General features: G+C 49.2%; 1 protein-coding gene across 6 annotated transcripts in view; it reads left to right on the top strand.

Moving 5' to 3' along the window:
- The window catches only part of TBC1D1 (TBC1 domain family member 1), a 202,263-nt gene that overhangs the window by 173,919 nt on the left and 8,892 nt on the right, over positions 1–19,452 (top strand). For all 6 annotated transcript variants that reach the window (XM_037140366.2, XM_037140364.2, XM_053672342.1 and 3 more), the window contains 4 exons: positions 1,318–1,476; positions 8,305–8,549; positions 10,952–11,111; positions 17,185–17,354. In XM_037140366.2, the coding sequence (XP_036996261.2) occupies positions 1,318–1,476; positions 8,305–8,549; positions 10,952–11,111; positions 17,185–17,354 (734 nt within the window). The remainder of the gene's footprint in view (positions 1–1,317; positions 1,477–8,304; positions 8,550–10,951; positions 11,112–17,184; positions 17,355–19,452) is intronic.

The following is a 19,452-nucleotide window of genomic DNA, read 5'->3' as shown; positions in this document are numbered from 1 at the left end:
CTGGAAAATGTCACTCCCACACCATGGCTGCCACTAACCAGCTGGGTGCTCCCAGGCAAGGGACCTCTTCTCGGTGGCCTCTGTGCCCTTGTCTCCACCGGGAGGGCAATGGTTCCCTTAGCATGTTGTGAGGATCATGTGAAGTGCTGAGAATGGGGACGGCACAGTGACCTCCCAGGAGACAGCTGTGGCTGCTGCCCTCTTCTTGCCAAAGTAGAAACTTCTCCCTGTGGTGGTGGGTGTGACACTTAGAAAGGCCACCTCCCTGGGAGGCCCTGGCCAGCCAGGGAAGTCACCTCCTCTTCTGGGTGGGGGAAAGATGAACCTTTCTTCAGGGGTTCCTTTCCTCTCACGAGAACTCCCTTCAGAGATGAGAAAGATTTGGCGTCTTATCTGTAGTCTTCCTTCTCTCCCCATTTCCACATTGGGGCCTGGTGACGGCCGAATAATGAACCAAAGAATTTTGAATTCTGAAGACCGCCCAGTTTTCTAATGTTTGCCCTAAATGACATCATTGACTTTAAGAGAACTTTTCTTAGCTGCAGACATTTTTTTTTATCACTTTGAGGGTTCCGATCAGTCACATCCGAATCACTGGACAGGGGTGTGCAGCCTCTGGCCCCTCCTCCAGCCCACCCTTGCAGAAAGTCAGCTAATCAATAGCTTAGAATCTCGGCTTTGATTAGGCTACTCTGTCCCAGCTCAGAAACATCCTGTGGTTCCCCTGAGCTACCAAATGAAGTGCAGGTTTCTTGCCCTCAGTTTTGCCTCCAATAAAACCCTTCCAGTTTGACTGTCCCCTGCTCCCTCCCCACGTGTGCCCGGTGCCCAGGACGACAGGACACTCACAGGTCCCTTCCTCTGACTTGTCTCTTTTCCTTTCCCCTACTCGTAAGTCCTCGCACAAGCGATTCTGTGAAATCTTTATTTCCTTCATCTTAACTCTCTCTGATTAAATCCCTTTTATGAGATGACATTCTGCATTGTAGGGTTACATGCTGTCTCCCTCCCTGGAAAACTCTGAACTGGCACAGCGTAGGGGCTCACATCATTCACAGTTTACGCCTGGCAGATTCTACTACAGTCTGAACAGACTATGGATTTGAAAGGTGGAAGGAAATTGAAGGGGAAAAGGGAGATTGTGGGGGAAGGAAGGGAATAGAACACAGTTTGGGTTGCTTCCTGTGCTGCTAATTCATAGTGGAACAAGAATTCAGATCAATGGAATAAAATACAACTCATTATTATTAAGTTGTATCCTGTGCATAAAGTCTCTCTCTGTATTTTCTCCTCCCCCTGCCCACCCCCACCCCGAAGGTGTACCACGTCATCACCGGGGTGAAATCTGGAAGTTCCTAGCAGAGCAATACCACCTTAAACACCAGTTTCCCAGTAAACAGCAGCCAAAGGACACGCCGTACAAGGAACTCTTAAAGCAGCTCACCTCCCAGCAGCATGCGATTCTTATCGACCTTGGTAAGTCTGCAGATCGATTTGGTGTGGAAATGGAAGTTTCACTCCCTTGAAAAATCTGGAGAGACTGTCCAAGTTATTTAGTGATCTGCCGTTAGGTTTAGTAATCAAAATTTGTTACCGAGCCTTTCAATTAAAAAAGCCCTGGAGTAATCACAGATGCCTCGGTCAAGCATACATCAAAATCTCCCTCCCCTCCCCCGGGCAGTAGGTTGTTAGCTCTGCTCAGCGTGGGGCCTGGCCGTCAGGAGGGCCGGGTCAGGACCGTGATTCAGGTCAGTAAATCAAAAATTGACAGGAGGTTTCCTGGAAAACGTAAGTGTCAGAGCTAAGGAGCAATCTGGAGAACACAAGTGGCAGACCGAGGCTTGTTTTAATTACAGGGGTCACTCCCTAGCCTTCACGGCTTTCAGACAGGATTGATCAGGAAAATTGTAGAAAGCAGGTTGTGTGCACCTGAGTCGTTTTGTTTTGGAAAAGGGTAGGTACCTTGTCTTTCGAGTAGGTTTAAAAAACACTGAGATGGGAACACGGTATGGGACACATGTGCCATTACTGCAGTGAAGACTGTATGTAATTAGGATGTAATCAGGATGCAGTTGTGTTCAAAAGAGCCTCTGACTTGTCAGCAGCCACACATGGGGCGGACGGGGCGCATCCTCTTCTGCCTGCTGCCTCCCACAGGGGCCTCCTCCATCTCCACGTGGCAGGGCTCCTGGGCCCCCTGCGGGACCCCCGTTAAGGCCGCAGGAACCTGGCCCTGCCACTCGGGAGGCGTGTGGCCCTGCCTCCAGAACAGTCATCCTGGCTGGTGCTGCTGCCACCTGGGACTCGCTGGAGCCTCTGTCCGCTCCAGGCCCAGCAGTGGCCTGGCTCTTTAGGTCCCTGTAGCAGCGAGGAGGGAGGGAGGACATTCCCAGCAACATGAAGTAGGAGCTGGGTAGGTAGTATTCGTCTTTTCTTAACGGCCACAAGCAAACCTCACCGTGAGGGGTAATTAATTTCACAGATGCTGCTCTTTTGGTCTAAGTTCAGGCGTCATCTCTGAGAGAGCACCCCTGACTGTAGCCTCTCCTCCCAGCTTGTGGCCCGATTAGCTGCTTCTGTTAAGCCATCTTTTCTACCCATATCTTACTCCGTAGTACTTACCACACTTATTAAGTATTACAATTATCATTAGTATTTAAAGCTATTACCTAACTTTACCTTATACCCAACATTGCGACATTTACCTAAACTACTTCCTGTAATGGTCACCCCCAGTCAGGTAGACGACATTCTCTCCCTGTTCAGAAAGGAGAAACTTGAAGCACGGAGAGGTGGTTCGCTCCCAGTGGCACAGCTGATGTGTGGCTGAGCAGCGTGTGTGCCTCCTGGGCCTGTGTCCTGTCCCCCACCCTCCCCACAACTGTCCTTGGTGTTATGGCAGTGGCAGCAGCTTTTTTAATTGCCTTTTACCCCATGGGATGAGCCCCTCTGTGGGCTGGGCCGGGGATCATCCAGCTCTGAGGACAGAGCCCACCACATATTAGATGCTCAGTAAGTCTTTTGAGATGTTGAAGATGAGGCCCTGCACTAGCCCCTTAATCTTGTGTGACCCTTACAACAGCTGTGGGATAAGCTAGGAAACTGAGGCACAGACATGGCAAGTGATGACCACGGTCCTACAGTTTAGCAGGACCTAAACCCACTGTGGCTCTGTGCTGTGTCTCCAAGGCCCACTGAACCCCTGCGTGGCTGGCTGGCTGGGGGAAGGGGGATGCGGACAGGCTGTGAGGTTACCCTGGGGACGAGCAGGGCTGCAGCCCGTTTGGCCCGCTGACCCCAAGCAAAGCAGCTCTGTGAGTTGGCAATAGCTCTGTTTGCTAATGTGATGAGTAACAGGAAGAAATGACATCATGTTCCTGTCATGTGAAGTGAAGTGAAGAATAAATTCAGAGTAGGAGATTGAAAGGGAGGGAGGACAGATGGTTCCTCTGCTGCCCACCACTCCTTCCCGGGGGGAGAGGGAGAAGGGAACACGCTCCCGCCCCCTGGGTTCCGTGTGCTCTTCCCCAGCCTCCTTCTCTCTCTCCCACGGTCTGGCCTGGCCTCTGCCTGCCGCTGCTCAGGTGTCATCACCTTTCCACAGAGCAGAGGGAAGATGCCAGGTCCGCACAGGGCCAGGGGCCTCTCCCCCCGGGGAGGAGGCCCCACCCAGAGGCCCTTGGCAGCCTTTCCTCCAGTTGGCATGTAATCTGGGTGTGCCAGGATTCTTCTCTCATTCGTGGGCAGGGCCAGGCTGCACACACATCCTCCGTCCCTGCCCGTCTCCCAGCCCGCGGGCCAGCTGCAGCCACGGGCCCTGAGCACTCTGGCCTCCTGTCTCCACTGCTTCCCAGCCCTGGCCTGGCCTGGCCTGGCCTCCATTTTGCATCCCCTCCAGATGCCCCCCCAAGGCCAAAAGGAAGCTCTGTTTCCAGTGGTACATTTCTCGGGTAACCTCTGCACCTTTGCAGGCTTTATCCATGGACCTACCAGCACCAGTCTTCTCTCTGAACTTGAACTTGCAAAACCTGTGTTTTGGCCCAGACCCAGCGGTTCCAGGGAGCCCTACCTACCAGGCTCTGCTCTGTCGGGTTCAGGGAGGTCTTGCTTCGAAGTTCCTCCAAGCTCGCAGTTGCTTGCTCCTCACCTCTCACCGAGAGGTGGCGTGTGCTAAGTCAGTTCTTTAGTCTGCACTTTCTACTTAGTCTGAACGACGGCCAACTCCAGGCCCACTAAAGGTGTGTAGTACAGAGTGAAACGAATCAGGTTCCAGGTTTTCTTAAAAAGTAGTGTCTGTATTCTGGCCAGAACAGAATGCTTATAGGTTGGACATACTTTGAGCTTTCATGGGTTTTTGTTTTCCTGCCTCTTGCTTTACTTTCTGAAATTAGATGTGAATCTAATCATTGTTTTTGCGAGATTTTTTTCTTCCAAAGAGTAAGATGAATAAACTGTAGTTGGGCAGGGGGAAACATTCTCTAGGTTTATTAGATATCAACTTTAACCCCATATGAACTTGGGCACATGTCATCCTACCTTAGAGGTGACGCTCAAGTCCCAGAGAGGCTGAGTCCTTTGCCCAAGTTACAGGCTACTCAGTGGGAGCAAGTTCCAGAACCTAGGTCTTCTTAGTCTTCCTCTTATGTCTCTTCTAGGGCACAGTACCACTTCTGTTTTTCTTGGCTCTGCCCACCCCATACCAATGCAGCTTTTCCTCCTGTAGTTAGGTAGAATATTGCTCTTTCAGAGTGGGCCACGCTGGCCCAGAGAAAACAGCCTCTCCCAGGGCTTAGCAGATGATACTTAGCAGATGGTTCTCGAGGCCTCAGTTCAGGGACCCGCCCCACCCGTTAAGCCTGGTTTCCCTTATATCCATTTGTGCAGCCCTCTCTTCTCTGGCTCTCCACCCTGGGTGGGCAACATGGGCAGACAAGCATCCTGCCTTCCAGCTGGGTCGCCTGCTCCAGTTGTGGCCACACTGAAGGCTGCCAGTGACCCTGAGCAACTAGCTGGACACCCTCTTCAGGCTGCACTTCATCTCCCATCTTCTGCCACTTCAGCTGCTCCTCGAGTGGACATCCCAGCCTGGACACCTTCCAGGAGTCATTGCCTCCGCCCCATGGCACTGTACAGCCTCTCCCAGGATAGGAAGGCCTTAGCTGGAACAGCTGGTCCCTTGAATAGGTCCAGAAGTATAGGAACACATGCAGTCAGAGAGCAGAGCTCCGGATCTCCCCCAACATCGACTACTTATCACTTTATGAATCTGTGCTTCATCAGTCAGTTAAGTGGTGGTAGAGCTTATGTACCCTGCAGAGGTCTGGGGAGCCTGTAGGTGCATTTTTGGACGGTTTCTAGAGACCCTTTCCCAGTGACCCTGAAACAGGGTTAGCCATACCCATGCTGCAGTGAGAGGTAAAGCATATTTCTAAAGACACGTTTAGGTCACGGATCCAGCATGGAAGCCGTTGTATTGATTTCTGCTCCCACTTAACATATTTTAACCAAAGGTTCCAAAGCTTCTGGTATCTGGAAGAATGGGCTCAAATCCAAGTGTTATAAAAGAGAGTTTTCCTGTGCTGCTTTAGAATCTGTACAAGATGAGAAGAGCAGCCAAGAGGAAGCCTCTGCCAAGGCTGTTTGACTAAATATAGCTGGGCGGGGCGAGTCCTCCTCCCTCCCAGCCCGGTGGTGTGCCTCCCTGGGCCCAACCACGGGGAGCTGAGTGTCGCCTGCTGTGAGCGTGTGTGTGTGGCTGTTCCTTAATGACAGGTGGGTGCCGGTGGTGAGCACCACCTCTGTGTCATCTTGGGGTTGAAGTCCCATGTGAGAAACTAAAAAGTGTTGATGGTGAAGGACAAGAAAGGCCCCTATAATTTGTCATATCGCAGTCTCGTTACATGGCACACCTGTCTGCCCTGTTGGGGACTTTGCTTTATGGAGGTCCCTTGAACAGTCACAGCTCAGTGTACACCACCAGCTATGCATGAGAGTCTGCCGTTGTCTCATAGTCTCAAGACCACATCATGCAGTATTTATCTGATCCTTGTAAATATGCTCTTTAACCTCAGCGTGACGTAACTAAATGTGGGTGACAAAAGAAAAGAGGAAGGTAGGGTGTGTCTTCATTCCTTTCATAGAGGTCTGGAATCTTCCCACATCCTTTAAGCCGGTGTGCTAGCCAAGGTTTAGCAGCTGGCTCCCCGCAGCCCCTCAGATGAAGCCCTGGTGTTAGCGTTTGTAGACTTCCATGGTGCGAACACTCCCACCCTGCTCCCAACTTGATGTCACTGATGGCGGAAGTGAGCAGAGGTGCGCACGGAGCCGGCAGGAGCCAGTCCCAACAGCCACTGGACTTGGGCAAATGTTCCCTAAAAACAATCTGTGTAGAGAAGGGCTCTGCCTTCTTAATCTTCCCCCATGTCATTCAGTGGCATTTCGCCAGGTGCTTCTTGAGCGCCCCGTGCACTCTGTGGGAAGCAGGTGGTTTGGAGCACCGGTGTGGCCTGGCCATTGGTGGCCTGGCTGTGCCATCAGACAGCCACAGTGCCCTCCTCCAACTGAAGCTTTCCCAGGAGGTCCGTGTCGGAGGCCTTGGCACAGAGCATGAGAAGCACATGCATGTTTCACACTGTTTCACGCTGGCTTGCTGATTAAGGTTGTATGTTTGTCAGAATTTCGCCTAAGGTTTGATCTCAAATAACATGCTGCTCGGGGGCAGGCTGTGAGGAAGACCGATGTCACCGCCGCTGGAGGCTGCCTAGGGAGCTCCCTCCCCAAACAGCGCACTGCCTTTGCAGGGTCTGTTACAAATGGACATGCAGAGCCCATTGTTGAACTAAGAAGTTCAAGGTGGCGACAGCATTAAACCAGCAGGAGGCCCCTCTGAGCACAGAGCCTTTGTGAAGGCCCTGCTCCACATCTGGCACCTGCTGAGTGGCCAGATTGGCAAAAGTCACCTCTCCAGGCTGCCAGTGCATCCTCTTAGGAACATTGTTGAATGAGAACTGTTCGCCCTGCAAGCAGGGCCGGGTGGTATGGTATCGCTATGAGGGTATCTGATGAGCAGAAATGATAACACTGAAGGATTCAACTTAAAGTCAGTTAAACCTTTCCTGGTGTCCCTGCCACAAGACCCCTGTGTGTTCTGCCACCCGCACCTATTTGAGATTCACAGAGTCTGGGGCGGGCAGGGCAGGGATGAAGGGCAGGGTAGAGGATGAAGCTGGGAGTGTAGGTGAGGAGGTGCGTGTGCAGAGCTCCATTGGGGAGCTCTTGATTGCTTTTCGGCAGTGGGATGACATGTGTGAGGTGTGTTTTGGGAACATTTGTGGGGAGAAAAGGGAAAGCGGGCAAGAAGTGAATGCAGGGCAAGGAATCGGGCAGGTAGTAAGGGGACTGCTGCCATCCTCTTCCTTCAAGTTCAGATAAACTGCTCTGGATTGAGAAGTGCTTTCTCACAAGGCTGAAGAGCAGGAGTATGCCCTCTTCCTTTTGCTGGGCTGAATAATTAAGCCAAACAATTAACTTGTGGCCTAGATGTACCTTCTGCCGGTCAGACAAGGCCAGGATTCTCACCTGGGTCCATGATTGGCCCTGGCCAAGCATTTTTCCTCTCAGTCATTTCTCTGCTCTCTGGAAACCCACTTCCCCATCAGCCACATTCCAGAAGGAGAGGGCGAGGCTGGATTTGATGGGTATCGGCCACAAAAGCCTCCCAGACAAAAGAAGTTTTTAAACCTTCTCTGAAAACCAGTTTTTTGTGTAAATAATCAGGATGTTGAGAACTTATTTTTTAAGCTCTTTCTGGAAGGAAGGTACCTGTTTTGTGTAAAAGAAAACACCTGCTCCTCAGCCCATTTCAAAGTTCTGCCTGTGGTTTAAAGGTACAGAAATAAAGCGTGCGGCCAGAAGCACTGGCAGGCACAACACAGGCAATCTGGGGAAACTGACCCAAGATCATGTCATGGGGCCAGGCCTTTGGCTGCCTTTCAGTGCTGCGGGGACAGGTGCTGTGTGAAGAACCTCTGTGTAGAGGACGACAGCCCTGTTTTTGCTTTTGATTGGAATTCAGACATCTACAGGACCTCAGGTCGTTCTGATTTCTTTCACCACACAACAGCACAAGCACTTGCCAAAGTGGTAATTGCGAACATTATTCCAAGAACAGCCAGATGACCTTGTTTGCAGAGCTGACTTACAATGTCCAGCTTCTAAAGAGCTGTTGCTTTAACCTGAAGCCCATCAGGTTTCTGGTTCGACAGGCATTTTCTAAAATCGCGACCGTGTGTTTTGTTTTCACAGGGCGAACCTTTCCAACGCATCCGTACTTCTCGGCCCAGCTGGGTGCGGGGCAGCTGGCACTTTACAACATTTTGAAGGCCTACTCGCTCCTGGACCAGGAAGTGGGGTATTGCCAAGGCCTCAGCTTCGTGGCAGGCATTTTGCTGCTTCACATGGGGGAGGAAGAGGCATTTCACATGCTCAAGTTTCTGATGTTCAACAGGGGGCTGCGGAAACAGTATCGGCCAGACATGATTATCTTACAGGTAGGTGCTTCTTGTGTCTTTGATGGAGACACGTGTCGAACTGTTTGTGATTCCTTTCCAGGTGTAGCTGAGGATCTTTTTCTTACTTCTTTTTAAAGTTTTATTTTTAAATTACAGTTTATGCTCAGTATCATTTTGCTGTACTTTCAGGAGTACAGCATAGTGGTTAGACAGTTATGCACTTTACAGTGTGTTCACCCCGGTATTTCCAGCACCTCCCTGGTACCAGGTGTACCTACCACAGTGTTATTGGCAGTATTCCCTGTGCTGCTGAGGAGCCTTTTTCCACCAGCGTTATCATTGTAACAGTGATCTTTGCCGAGAACTTACCTGACCTGGTCACTCACGTGACCAGCCAGGACAGCAAATGTTTCATAGATGCTCCTCTCCTCACTAACCCTGAGGAGCACTCTGTTAATCAGCTCAGTTTATGGGTGGGAAAACTAGGGATCAGAAAGGTTACAAAATTGACCAGGTCATGTAGCTAACAAGTGGCCAAGTCGGGATTTAAATCCAGGCCTGGCTGAGTCTAGGGCCTTCCCTTTTATCCCTCATCGAAGGGTCTTCAGAGGACCTGATTCCTGCCTCCTGCTGGGTTTGCTGCTTCCATGCCAGGGATCAGGGGTCAGCTCAAATATCACATCCCAGGAGACGTACATCTCTCCACTTCCACCCCAGGAACGCTGGATCACGATAGCCTGTCTTATTTCTTCTGCACCACACTCTCATTGCCTGAAATTACCTTATTTGCTTATGTGCTTATTTTCTGACACTTTCTTTAACCTGCGTTATGAAAGGGGAAGGATCGTACCTGTCTTGGAGCTGTGTCCACAGTTCCTAGAACAGCAGTGCCTGGGGTGATATGGACACTGCTTTTTGTTCCTGTTTTTGTTTTTTTAATTTGAGGTTTTATTTATTTATTTTTAGAGAGGTGAAGGGAAGAAGAGAAGGAAACATCAATGTGTGGTTGTCCCCAGTGCACCCCCTACTGGGGACCTGGCCCCCAACACAGGCACGTACCCTGATTGGGGATCAAACCAGCGACCCTTTGGTTCGCAGGTGGAGCTCGATCCACTGAGCCACACCAGCCAGGACAGTATTTGTTAAATGAATGAGTGACAGGTCAGGTCATATCCAAAGAAAAGCAAACACAGCAGTGTGTTTTAAGTTTCAAGTGCTGACTCTGCCACCTTCAGAAGTGGGATATCTGTGGATCCTGCTTGAGGAATATTCCTAAATGTTGGGCACGTGTTTATGTGTTCATTCGCCGGCGAGGTACTGTGATTTCAGAGCCTCAGTAAAGTGTCATTGGAAAGGACACGTGAGCGCTGAGGACTCTTTCAGAGAACCATACTGTGCGCTTAAACTTCCAGTTCACCTCCACCCGTGGGTGTAAACCTCACCAAAGGAAGCCACTCCACTCACTGAAAGAGTTTGACCCGCATAACACCCTCCATACCTGCTGTTGGGTTCTTCCCGCTTTCTTTCCATTGGCTTTGAAGTAGGCGTGCCTGCCATGTAAGAGAGCAGAATTTTCGAGTTTTATGACTATGTAATTTAGTATTGTAAACACACAACTTTTGGGGGAGGCTTGAGGGCATGCTGATTAGAATCTTTTAAATCCAAAAGAAAACAAAAAGCCATGCCTGGTACTTCAGGGGACCATGTTGTCTGGCCCTGGAACCGGTTTTTCCCGGTTTGCACCATGTTTATCCAACTTGCAGTGTCTCGGGAGGGACCGGCCCTGGGTTAGCGTTGCCCTGGGCGCAGGCCGTGGGACTCCCGGCGCTGGGCTGAGCCCTGGGGTTCATCATGGGGCCTCCTGCCAGGAAAGGGAACCCTTTATGGTGAAGTTCAACTCTAGTTGGAAAAGTTGTCTTTTCCATCTTGAGATAAATACTTTTTTTAATTTGCCCAGGACCTGGGATCTGTCTACTATATATTGCAAACCCACAAAAATCCCACTTATCCTGCCTCACAAGTGGTGTGGGGAGCCCACTGACTGAGCAGATACAGTGAGATCCGTCTGCAGAGTCATCAGGTGCGCTCCCCTCACTCCCAGCAGGGGGGCTGGCGGCGTATTGCTACTTCCCCTGCGTTTGAGTTGTGCTAGGAATGTGTGTTTCTAAGAGAATTTATGAAGTGCTTCCCCGAGATGGAAGTTTAGATTTTCTCGGCCAAGGACACGAGGGGACCGTAGGAAGGAAGGGAGAAGCCGTAGACCCGAGGTTACTGTTCTGGGCCTGCACCCCACATGCAGTGGGCACCCAGGCGGCTCTTGCTGAATAAGAGAGAAGCTGAGGTCGAACAACATCATGAGCCAAATAGGACGTTTCGGGTTCTAACAGTCCTTCACTTCTGTCAGACCTTGAACGCTGACACCCGTGTGTGCGTCCCCGCAGATCCAGATGTACCAGCTCTCAAGGCTGCTTCACGACTACCACAGGGACCTCTACAACCACCTGGAGGAGCACGAGATTGGCCCCAGCCTCTACGCCGCCCCCTGGTTTCTCACCGTGTTTGCCTCCCAGTTCCCGCTGGGCTTCGTAGCCAGAGTCTTCGGTGAGTGTGTGTAAGTCTGTCAGAACCTGCGTCCTCGTGAGCGATGAGAACTGTTGGCCGTCACTCCACAACGAGTTGTCTTACTTTCCCACCCGTGTCCTCCACCGAGCAGGGTGCTGACACTCTGCCGGTCGTGAGGGTTGGGTTTCACAGCCACCGGCCTTCCTATGCGCCTTCACCTTGCGGAATTAGACTCGAGTCCTTCACCACCAGGCTCTCTCCCTAGAGCGGACAACTTAGAGTCTCGGCGAGGGAGCCCGGGGTGCATCCCAGAGATGTTTCTCATGAGTCGTCTTCCTCGGCCTCCCTGGCCTGTGACGCTGTTCATCCCAATTTCAAGTGGTTTTAAAGTGTATTTTGTATTCAGTCATTTGATAGTTTTAAAGACCTATAATCCCATCACCCTTTTTGAGATTCAGTTTTAGAATTAGGGAGCATCTTAAAAGGGATGTTCAGAAATATTGAGAGAACACTATGTTAGGCCGCTTTGGGTAGACAGCTTGACTATCCAAACTGCAGAAATCCTAAAATTTGCTTCTGAACATTACATTGAGTTGTCTTCTCATGCCCTGCCCCGCCCCCAACCCTGCCGCCAAAGTACTAGGTTTTTATTGTTACCCACTTCTGTCCAGAAGAACTTTTAAAGCAGTTCCCATTGGCATTTACTAGAAGAATCTATGTTTTTAGAATCTTCACCAGTAACCCCCCTTGTGTAACTATCTCCCCAAGTGGATTTTTATTTTCTGTCCCTAAAAAGAGGATGTTCAAAAGAAGAAAATAGGTACTTTCTTCCTGGTTAAATAGCAAGGTTTTTTGAAGGATTTATACTATAGTTAAAAAAAAATAACTAAAAGCCTCAAAATTGTCTGCTTACCTTACAAACATGAGAGCCAGAGAGTCTTAAGATCTCTAGCTGGAGGCTGCAGTCTTTCTTGCCCAAAATTTCAGGGTATTTTCCTTTCCTTACTCCAGGAATTTAAAGAAAATCATTAGTCCACTTACTTGCCTCTTCTCCCCTCCTTGCTGGGTTCTTCACATAGGGTGATGGAGAGGAGCACAGGTTGCAGGGCTGGGGGGGGGGAGCTGTGGGTGGCTTGAAACAGCTCTTGCAAGGCGGGGGGGTGGGGGGGGTGGGAGGGTCAGCGCTGAGCTGCCACTGTGCCTGGCGGGAGACACCACAGCTGCAGCTAGTTCTGGGGCTCCGAGGGCCTCAAGTCCGAGGAAGAAATCTCTCCTTAGCCTGCATAAGTGGGCAGGAGGCAGGCAAACAAACAAACTGCTTTGGAAATGAATACTTGGAACTCTGTGAAGCTTATCCTACCGACTTCATAAATAAAAGCTGAAACCAGTAAAGGTGGAAATTTTTCTCTGTATTCTGTACTCCATGCTGGCTACTGGAGTTCCTTATACATTATCCATGAAAACTATACATAAAGATGCTAGTGTCTTTGTCGTTCCTGGGTCTCAAGACCCCTGCTGTACCCAGTTCAGTCCTGCTGGCCAGGGGCTCGGAGCCCCTCAAACTGCAGGTGGGAAGTAGGAACTCAAGGCAGCGCTGGGTTGTGATGTCCTTTTGCAAAAAACTGTTGTTTTTCTCCACAGTCCATTTCATCTGACCATCCTTAAAACGATTTTATGAGTAGTTTCCATAAAAAAGGTATTTAAAAAAAAACATTTGTGTACTTAGCCTTGGTGACTTGAACCCTGTTTAGCTCCAAGGTAGTGGACAGCTTAGATGTCAACCAAAGCCTGCAGTCCAGGCACTGTAGTCTCTTTTGGTCTGAAAGCCCCTATCCTTATAAGTCTTTAGGCCTACGTGCCCCCTAAAAGCAAATGGGCCTTTGTTAACTGTTTGCTATTTTATATGTAAGTAAAGGATTCTCAGCTTGCAGTCAGCATAGTTCGTGTGTTAATTAATAGGTTACCTCTAATTAAGTATATGCTACTTGGAGGGCCAGCCGCCGGTGAGGCTTGTGTCTTAACCTTCAGCATTAAGGCACCTGATAATCACACTTTTCTGAACGTCAGCCCTTCGCCTGGATGTCACATCGTGTGAAGTACCCTCCCCTGCATTCTTCTAGTTTGGGTGTAGAGGGCTCCCTGGAAGATGCTGGCTCTGTTCCCTTGCTAATCATGTCTGCCTTGGAGGAAAAAAGGCCCAGACTTGCTCCTGATGGAAGAGGAGACTCTTGGAGCTTTCTGTAGGACATGCTTCCAAGTGGGTGAGAGTGGAGATAGAATATAAAGACCAAGGGTTAGGCAAAAAGCACAGATGTCCCCCGTAGCACAGGGGAGGGATTCAGAGAGGCCCAGGACGGAAACTGACCGGGCAAACAAGGCCGTTTGCACAGCCCGGAAAAGGGCCGTCCGGTATCACGATGCAGTGGTGATGAAGGGAGTTTTCTCCAGGTTCGTTCAGGCGGTCACCCTCCTTCCCCTCCCTACTCCTGGCAGGAATGTGGAGGTGTCGCAGCTGCAGGTCTGCAGCCTCCCAGAGGACATTGAGGAGAGTGAGTGCCCTTGACAAAGACAAAGGTGGCTGGAAAAGGGCTGCAGTACAAGTTCGCTTACTGTATAGACCTGTGCTCGTCCCCCCGCCCCCCAGGAAGATTGCCCTTGTGTATCATGGGGAGTTTCGAATAGAGTTCCCATACCCAGTAGCACAATAACAGGGCTGGCCAAGTGTCTTCAAAAGAAAGTGCTTTGAGTAGTTCTCAGCAAATAATTTGCAAAGTGGTGGAGTCAGCTGAATTTAAGGTTCCCTTTACTTCCTGCCTGTTGAAACCCTTCACCTGTTTCTGGGGGCCTTGAGAAAGGGGAGGAAAAGGAAGCCGGCCAGTGCTGCGAGCTGGGCGGTCCGGCCCTGCAGGGCCGTCCAGCAGGTTCTTGCGCAGTGACTTGCAACTGGGAAATTAAATCACTTTTCCAAGGAGATTATTGTTTTCTTTTTAAAAAATCCAGAATGTAAATATGTAAGGGTTGGAAAATGGGCAAAAATGAAAATAATTGGGTTGGGGCTGTGGGCTTCAAACTTCGAGGGGCTTTCCTTCAACACTGCAGGCACAGGCACCCAAATGAACTCCTTCCGTGAGGCCTCCCTGCTCTGACGGGAGCTTCTGGGACTGAGCTCTGCCAGGCTCGTGAGGGCAGGTAACCGGCCGGCTTGTCTACAGAAGGACAGGCACCAGCAGTGGCCGGCAGCGTGCACCTGTGAGCATGCCGTGGGGGTCAGTGTGGTCTCGGCACTGGTGCTTCAGGAGGTGGCTTTCTCTCTCTAAAGCTAACTAACCCCCTCAAGGATCAGACCCAAAACCTGGATCTCATTAACATCATCATCTTACCAGTGCTCTGGCCCACTCAGAAAGAAAGGAACAGAGGACCTTTGGTGACGCTGCTGCACTCTGGGTGACATTAGAGTGGCAGGGCCTGGCCCCGAGCCCTGGGGTCAGGTCTCCTTCTGCCCGCAGCCAGGGCTCTTGTCTCACCCCACTCTCCCCAGGCTCCCTCACCTGGTGTGGTTGTATTAACGCCTGTCTGCATTCACACCCTCTTTCCCTTTGCTCTGAGTATTGATTTTTCCCTGATTTCTCCCCTAGCAAGTTTGTGTTGGTTCTTCAAGACTGAGTTTGTCCACCACCTTTTCTGGGACTTTTTTCCCCCCTTTTGGTCTCCAGACTGCCTGGGCATAGTGCTCCTGCAGTTCGTTCTTTGTTTGTGACTGATTCCCTGGACCCAGTACAATGCCTGGCATGTATCAGATGCCCAGTGAATGCTTGTTAACTTAAATTAGAGAAGCATCTCAGCAGGTAAGAGTGCTCTTAAGGTGCTGAAAATAGCATTAGGAAAGAATAATCCTTTTGTGCTCCATTAAATACAGACTGTTAGACCCAATGGAATAAACATATCCAGAGTTCCATTTTGTTTTGTTTTTTAGCATTCCAATGAAGAGAACTTTTTTAAAAAAGGAAAAAAAAAACCTTTCCAAACTTTTTTTTTAATAGTCCAGAAAAGTCTGAGTTTGCAATCGTAGGAAGCACAGTACCAATTAGATTTGTTATAGAAACCACAGTTGTTATAAAAACTTGGAAGACTCATTGTTAACCTTAAGAGACTGCCGATATGGACAACATATTTTATTATATTCAGAAAGTTCTCCACTAATCATTGAATTCACTTAGATGTGGCACTGTGACTTTTAAGTTGAACTATTGGGGTGACATTGGTTAATAAAAGTGTATCGGTTCCAGGTATAGAATGCCATAATCTGTCAACTGTGTCCTGTGTGTTCACCACCACGAGTGGTGCTCTGTCTAACTTTGAGGCCTCTGTCCCTCAGGGACTGAGGAGGTAGTGCCAAGGCGAGTCCTTGGTCTGGAACTGCAGCTGGTCCCCGGACCCTGCCTCAGATGCCAAAGGTATTTATTCTGACAGATGCCATCAGTTTTTCTTCAGCTGTAAGTGTTGGAAGGTTTAGTGTCTAAACCACAGACTCTTCAAATTAACTTTTTTTTTGGAAATGTCTTTTCTGTTTAAAAATACATCTTGGTTATAGCACTATTTTAGATCTTTTTTTACTCTAGTGGTGAATTATATGGGAAAACTGTATATTTTATAAGCAGACATTTCCCAGGACAATTCTTCCATAGCACCGCTCAGCACTCAGAGATCAGTTCTTTAATTTATCTTTCCAGCCTCTACGGCCAAACCAAAGAGGGAGGAACCCCATTTCTGGTTCCCTGGGGTCATCCTGAGCCACAGGCAGTTACTTGTGAAGTTTGTGGAAATTGCGGCCCTGAGCTCTGAGAGAGGCAGGCTGATCTCAGCAGCAGCATCATCGTTCAGGGCTGTACTCAACCCGGCACCGAGGGTGCTCACGTGGTTAAGGCCTTCGTGAAGGTCACACGCATTTGCAGGGCAAACCTGGCCGGTGGGCATCGAGGTCTAGCCTGCGCGCCGTCCGCAAACCGCTCTCACCCGACGCCCTTCCCACATGCACAGAGGCACAGTGCTGGGGTTCTTCCTCTCACTTTCTTTTATCTTCCCTGATGAAACGTGTACCTTCTTTGTCTCTTCCATTTTCCTGCAGCCAAAAGAGAGGAAAATCCTGGCAGTTGCCTCTAATTAGATTTATGTTCTCATCTTTAAAATTATATTTTTCCACATACACACACACACACATACATTCATACATACATATACATTATTCCAGTTCTTAGGTAACCTGCCTGAATTTAGTCACCCAACGGTTAGTTACCAGGGCTCTGCTTTAGCCCCAGGACAGTTGGACTCTCACCAGTGGCTTCAACTCTGTTGAGGAACAGCAGCCAGGGCTGGGCGGGCTGCTCGCCCCACCGCCTCGGCCACCTGCTCTCCCTCTCACTGTGTACGGCCAGTGTAGGGGTTGCTAACCTGGGGGGGGAAACGTGGCAAGAACTAGAAAATTACTCTGGCAACTTTCTCAGAAGTCCTCTGAGGAAGATGATTTTCCCTCCATTATTCAGCTGAAATTCAGTATACTTGTATTTAATAATGTACTTTTGGAATTCAACAGACATTTCACAGTCTTTGGAGATCTTTTAATTCAGCCTCTTATTTTAAAATAGAAAAAGCAGGGGTTTTTTTTACTTTTATCTTATGCTGTATATTTAAGTGTTTATATCTAAATGCTATATGTCTGATGTTGTATATCTAGAAACCTGTGTTTTACTCATAAAAATATGTTTTAGTAACTCCTTTAAAATCTAGAGCATTCCTGCAAAAATAGAATGATAAGGTTTTTTTTTTCAATTTAACTTTTGAAACATGTTGGAATTTAATATATCTTCGGAGAAAATTTAAAAAATCATCTAAACCCATGACAAAATCCTAGCAGTATACTTGTCTATATCTCTTTCATTAATTTCAATATTGCCTCAACAGCCCCTCTGAAATACCGGGCTCTTACAAAGGAAGCAGAGCCTGTGGGGCGGGACCACTGACCCTCAGCCCTGCCCTCGGGGTGGGAAGGGAAACGGAATGGACCTTCATCACAAACTGGTCTGGTTTAACTTTCTGCATTTCTGTGTTTTCCCAGATATGATCTTTCTTCAGGGGACAGAGGTCATATTTAAAGTGGCGTTAAGTCTGTTGGGAAGCCATAAGCCCTTGATTCTGCAGCATGAAAACCTAGAAACCATAGTTGACTTTATAAAAAACACACTGCCCAACCTGGGCTTGGTGCAGATGGAAAAGACCATCAATCAGGTACGATTCAGTCCCAACCTTTCAAGACACTTAAGCAACACTGGATGTGTAGAAGCTTGTTGTTGTTATTTTTTTGAGCAGGACCTATTTCCTACCACTTTGTATTCTGGGCAGCATCTTGCATGATGCCTGGCATATAGGAGTCACATCATAAATATGTGTTCAGTGGTTAAATGTGTGTGTGTGTGTGTGTGTGTGTGTGTGTGTGTGTGTGGTGAGTATAACTGTGGCACGGAAACCCCACAGCAGTGTTTAGGTGTGATAACCATCACAGATGGTCAGTAATCTCTCACAGTTAAGAGGTTTCACCCTAGTCATTTTTTTCTTCTAGAATACTTACATTTATTTAATGTAGGCTTTTGTAGAATAAATTTTTTGATTTTTCTGCTGAAAATGTTATTTTCTAAAAATAACTCTTCCATAGCAAAGTTATAATAGAGCATATCTGTTTTACGTCCATTTATTCCACGGCATGTGTGTTTTAGTAGAAGTCACTCCCACGTCTGTGGTTATGGCACCTCTGGTTTCTGGGCACAGCAGAACCATTACTCTCCAAAATGGTGGGGTGAGGAACGACTTGAGCCAGGAATTAGGAGGAGACCAGTTGTGAAATGGTCTAGATTAAGGATGGGAGGAGACTCTGTTTAAGGAAGAATCTTCTAATAATGATTGCCGGCTCTGAAGGACTGAGCTGCGTGGCAGAGGGCGGGGTCGCCTTGGAGGCAACCGGAGGCTGGGTGGCCAGGAGCGCTCTGGAGAGAGAGGCACATTGGACACTGCAGAGTCAGGCCACTCATAGCCTAGAACTTACCTCATTGCTGCAAGGAGGGTGAAAACATATAGCAATTCGGCAAAAACAAATAGCAAAATGAAGCTAAAAAAACCCTTTATTCTGAGGACTTCTGTGATTCCAAGAGGAGTCCAGCGGTTCCGACACTGTGCACCCAGGCACAGACTTTGTCATTTCCTTTGCCATCTCACCTTAGGTGTTGAGCACAGAGAAAGAGCAAGATGGCCCGGAGAGGGGCCGGCATCCTGCCGAGTCTCACTGAGGCTCTCGCACGTGTTTCATGCGCCTGAGAGAGCGGCTCTCCACTCCGCACCTTCATCTTCAGTTCATTGATAGGCTCTGCCTCGCTCTGTGTTTTATGTCCCTGGCACGTCTCTTTGTATGTGAGTAACTTTGGCTTGCTGAGGCCCGACTTTTGCCAGGTTCTGTGTGAATCTATAAATACACATGATCTCATTTGATCACGACTGCACTCCTGAGAGGCAAGGCAGTTTTAACCCACGAGGAGCCTAGGGCTTGGAGTGGATAATGAACTGGCCCACAGTCACCCTGCTGCAAAGTGGAAAGAGGTCTCAAACTTGGGTGTCCTGGTCCTGGCCTTCAAGTGCTCTGGCAGCTACTCAGTACCCACAATGGCCTCTGGGTGTCGTTTCATTACGGAGTTTTTCTCTTTTACCTGGATGTTAACACCAAATTCTCTACCCTTTTGGTACTTTAATTTCTGGCGTTTGTGTGCTTTTATTCCTCTTCAGAGCTTTCATTGCATGTACTTGTGTTTTATGGCTGCTAGGCAAACGCAAAACCTGGGTCACCTGAACCAGAGGCCATGTGCAGTGGGTGCCTTGACGTTGCTCCCGACTCCAGGGCAGGCAGCCTCAGCTGACATTCAGTTTACCTCCTGGATATTGCACTCTAGAAAAAAACACTTATTTTCCTCCCCTTTTCTGCAAAGGTAGAAAAGGGAGCTCTTTAAATGCTGGGAGAATGGACATGGGTACGGCACGGGGAGAGAACAGCTTTGGGTGTCCCTGATCTGTTTCTGGCAGCTGTTAGACCGCTGACTCCTAGACGACTCTAGAGCATATATTATAATCCCAACTTAAAGCCAGGCGTGGAGAGAGCGACATTCCCACACCCTGGGTTACGTGGCAGAGCCAAGGATGTATACCATGTCTGTCGGACACCAGAGCCCACCCTGTGCAGAAAATGAGCAGTCCAGTCACCACAAGTGTGGTCAGAGCTACGGAGGTGCCGGTGGGAGGCTCAGGGAGCTGGTCTGGAGGAGCGAGTGAGAGCCTGTGGTCGGGA

The sequence above is a fragment of the Artibeus jamaicensis genome, unplaced genomic scaffold (assembly GCF_021234435.1).
Source record: "Artibeus jamaicensis isolate MK-2021 breed Jamaican fruit bat unplaced genomic scaffold, CSHL_Jam_final contig_76, whole genome shotgun sequence".
Lineage (NCBI taxonomy): Eukaryota > Metazoa > Chordata > Mammalia > Chiroptera > Phyllostomidae > Artibeus > Artibeus jamaicensis.
This window is presented reverse-complemented; position numbering and strand designations above follow the sequence as displayed.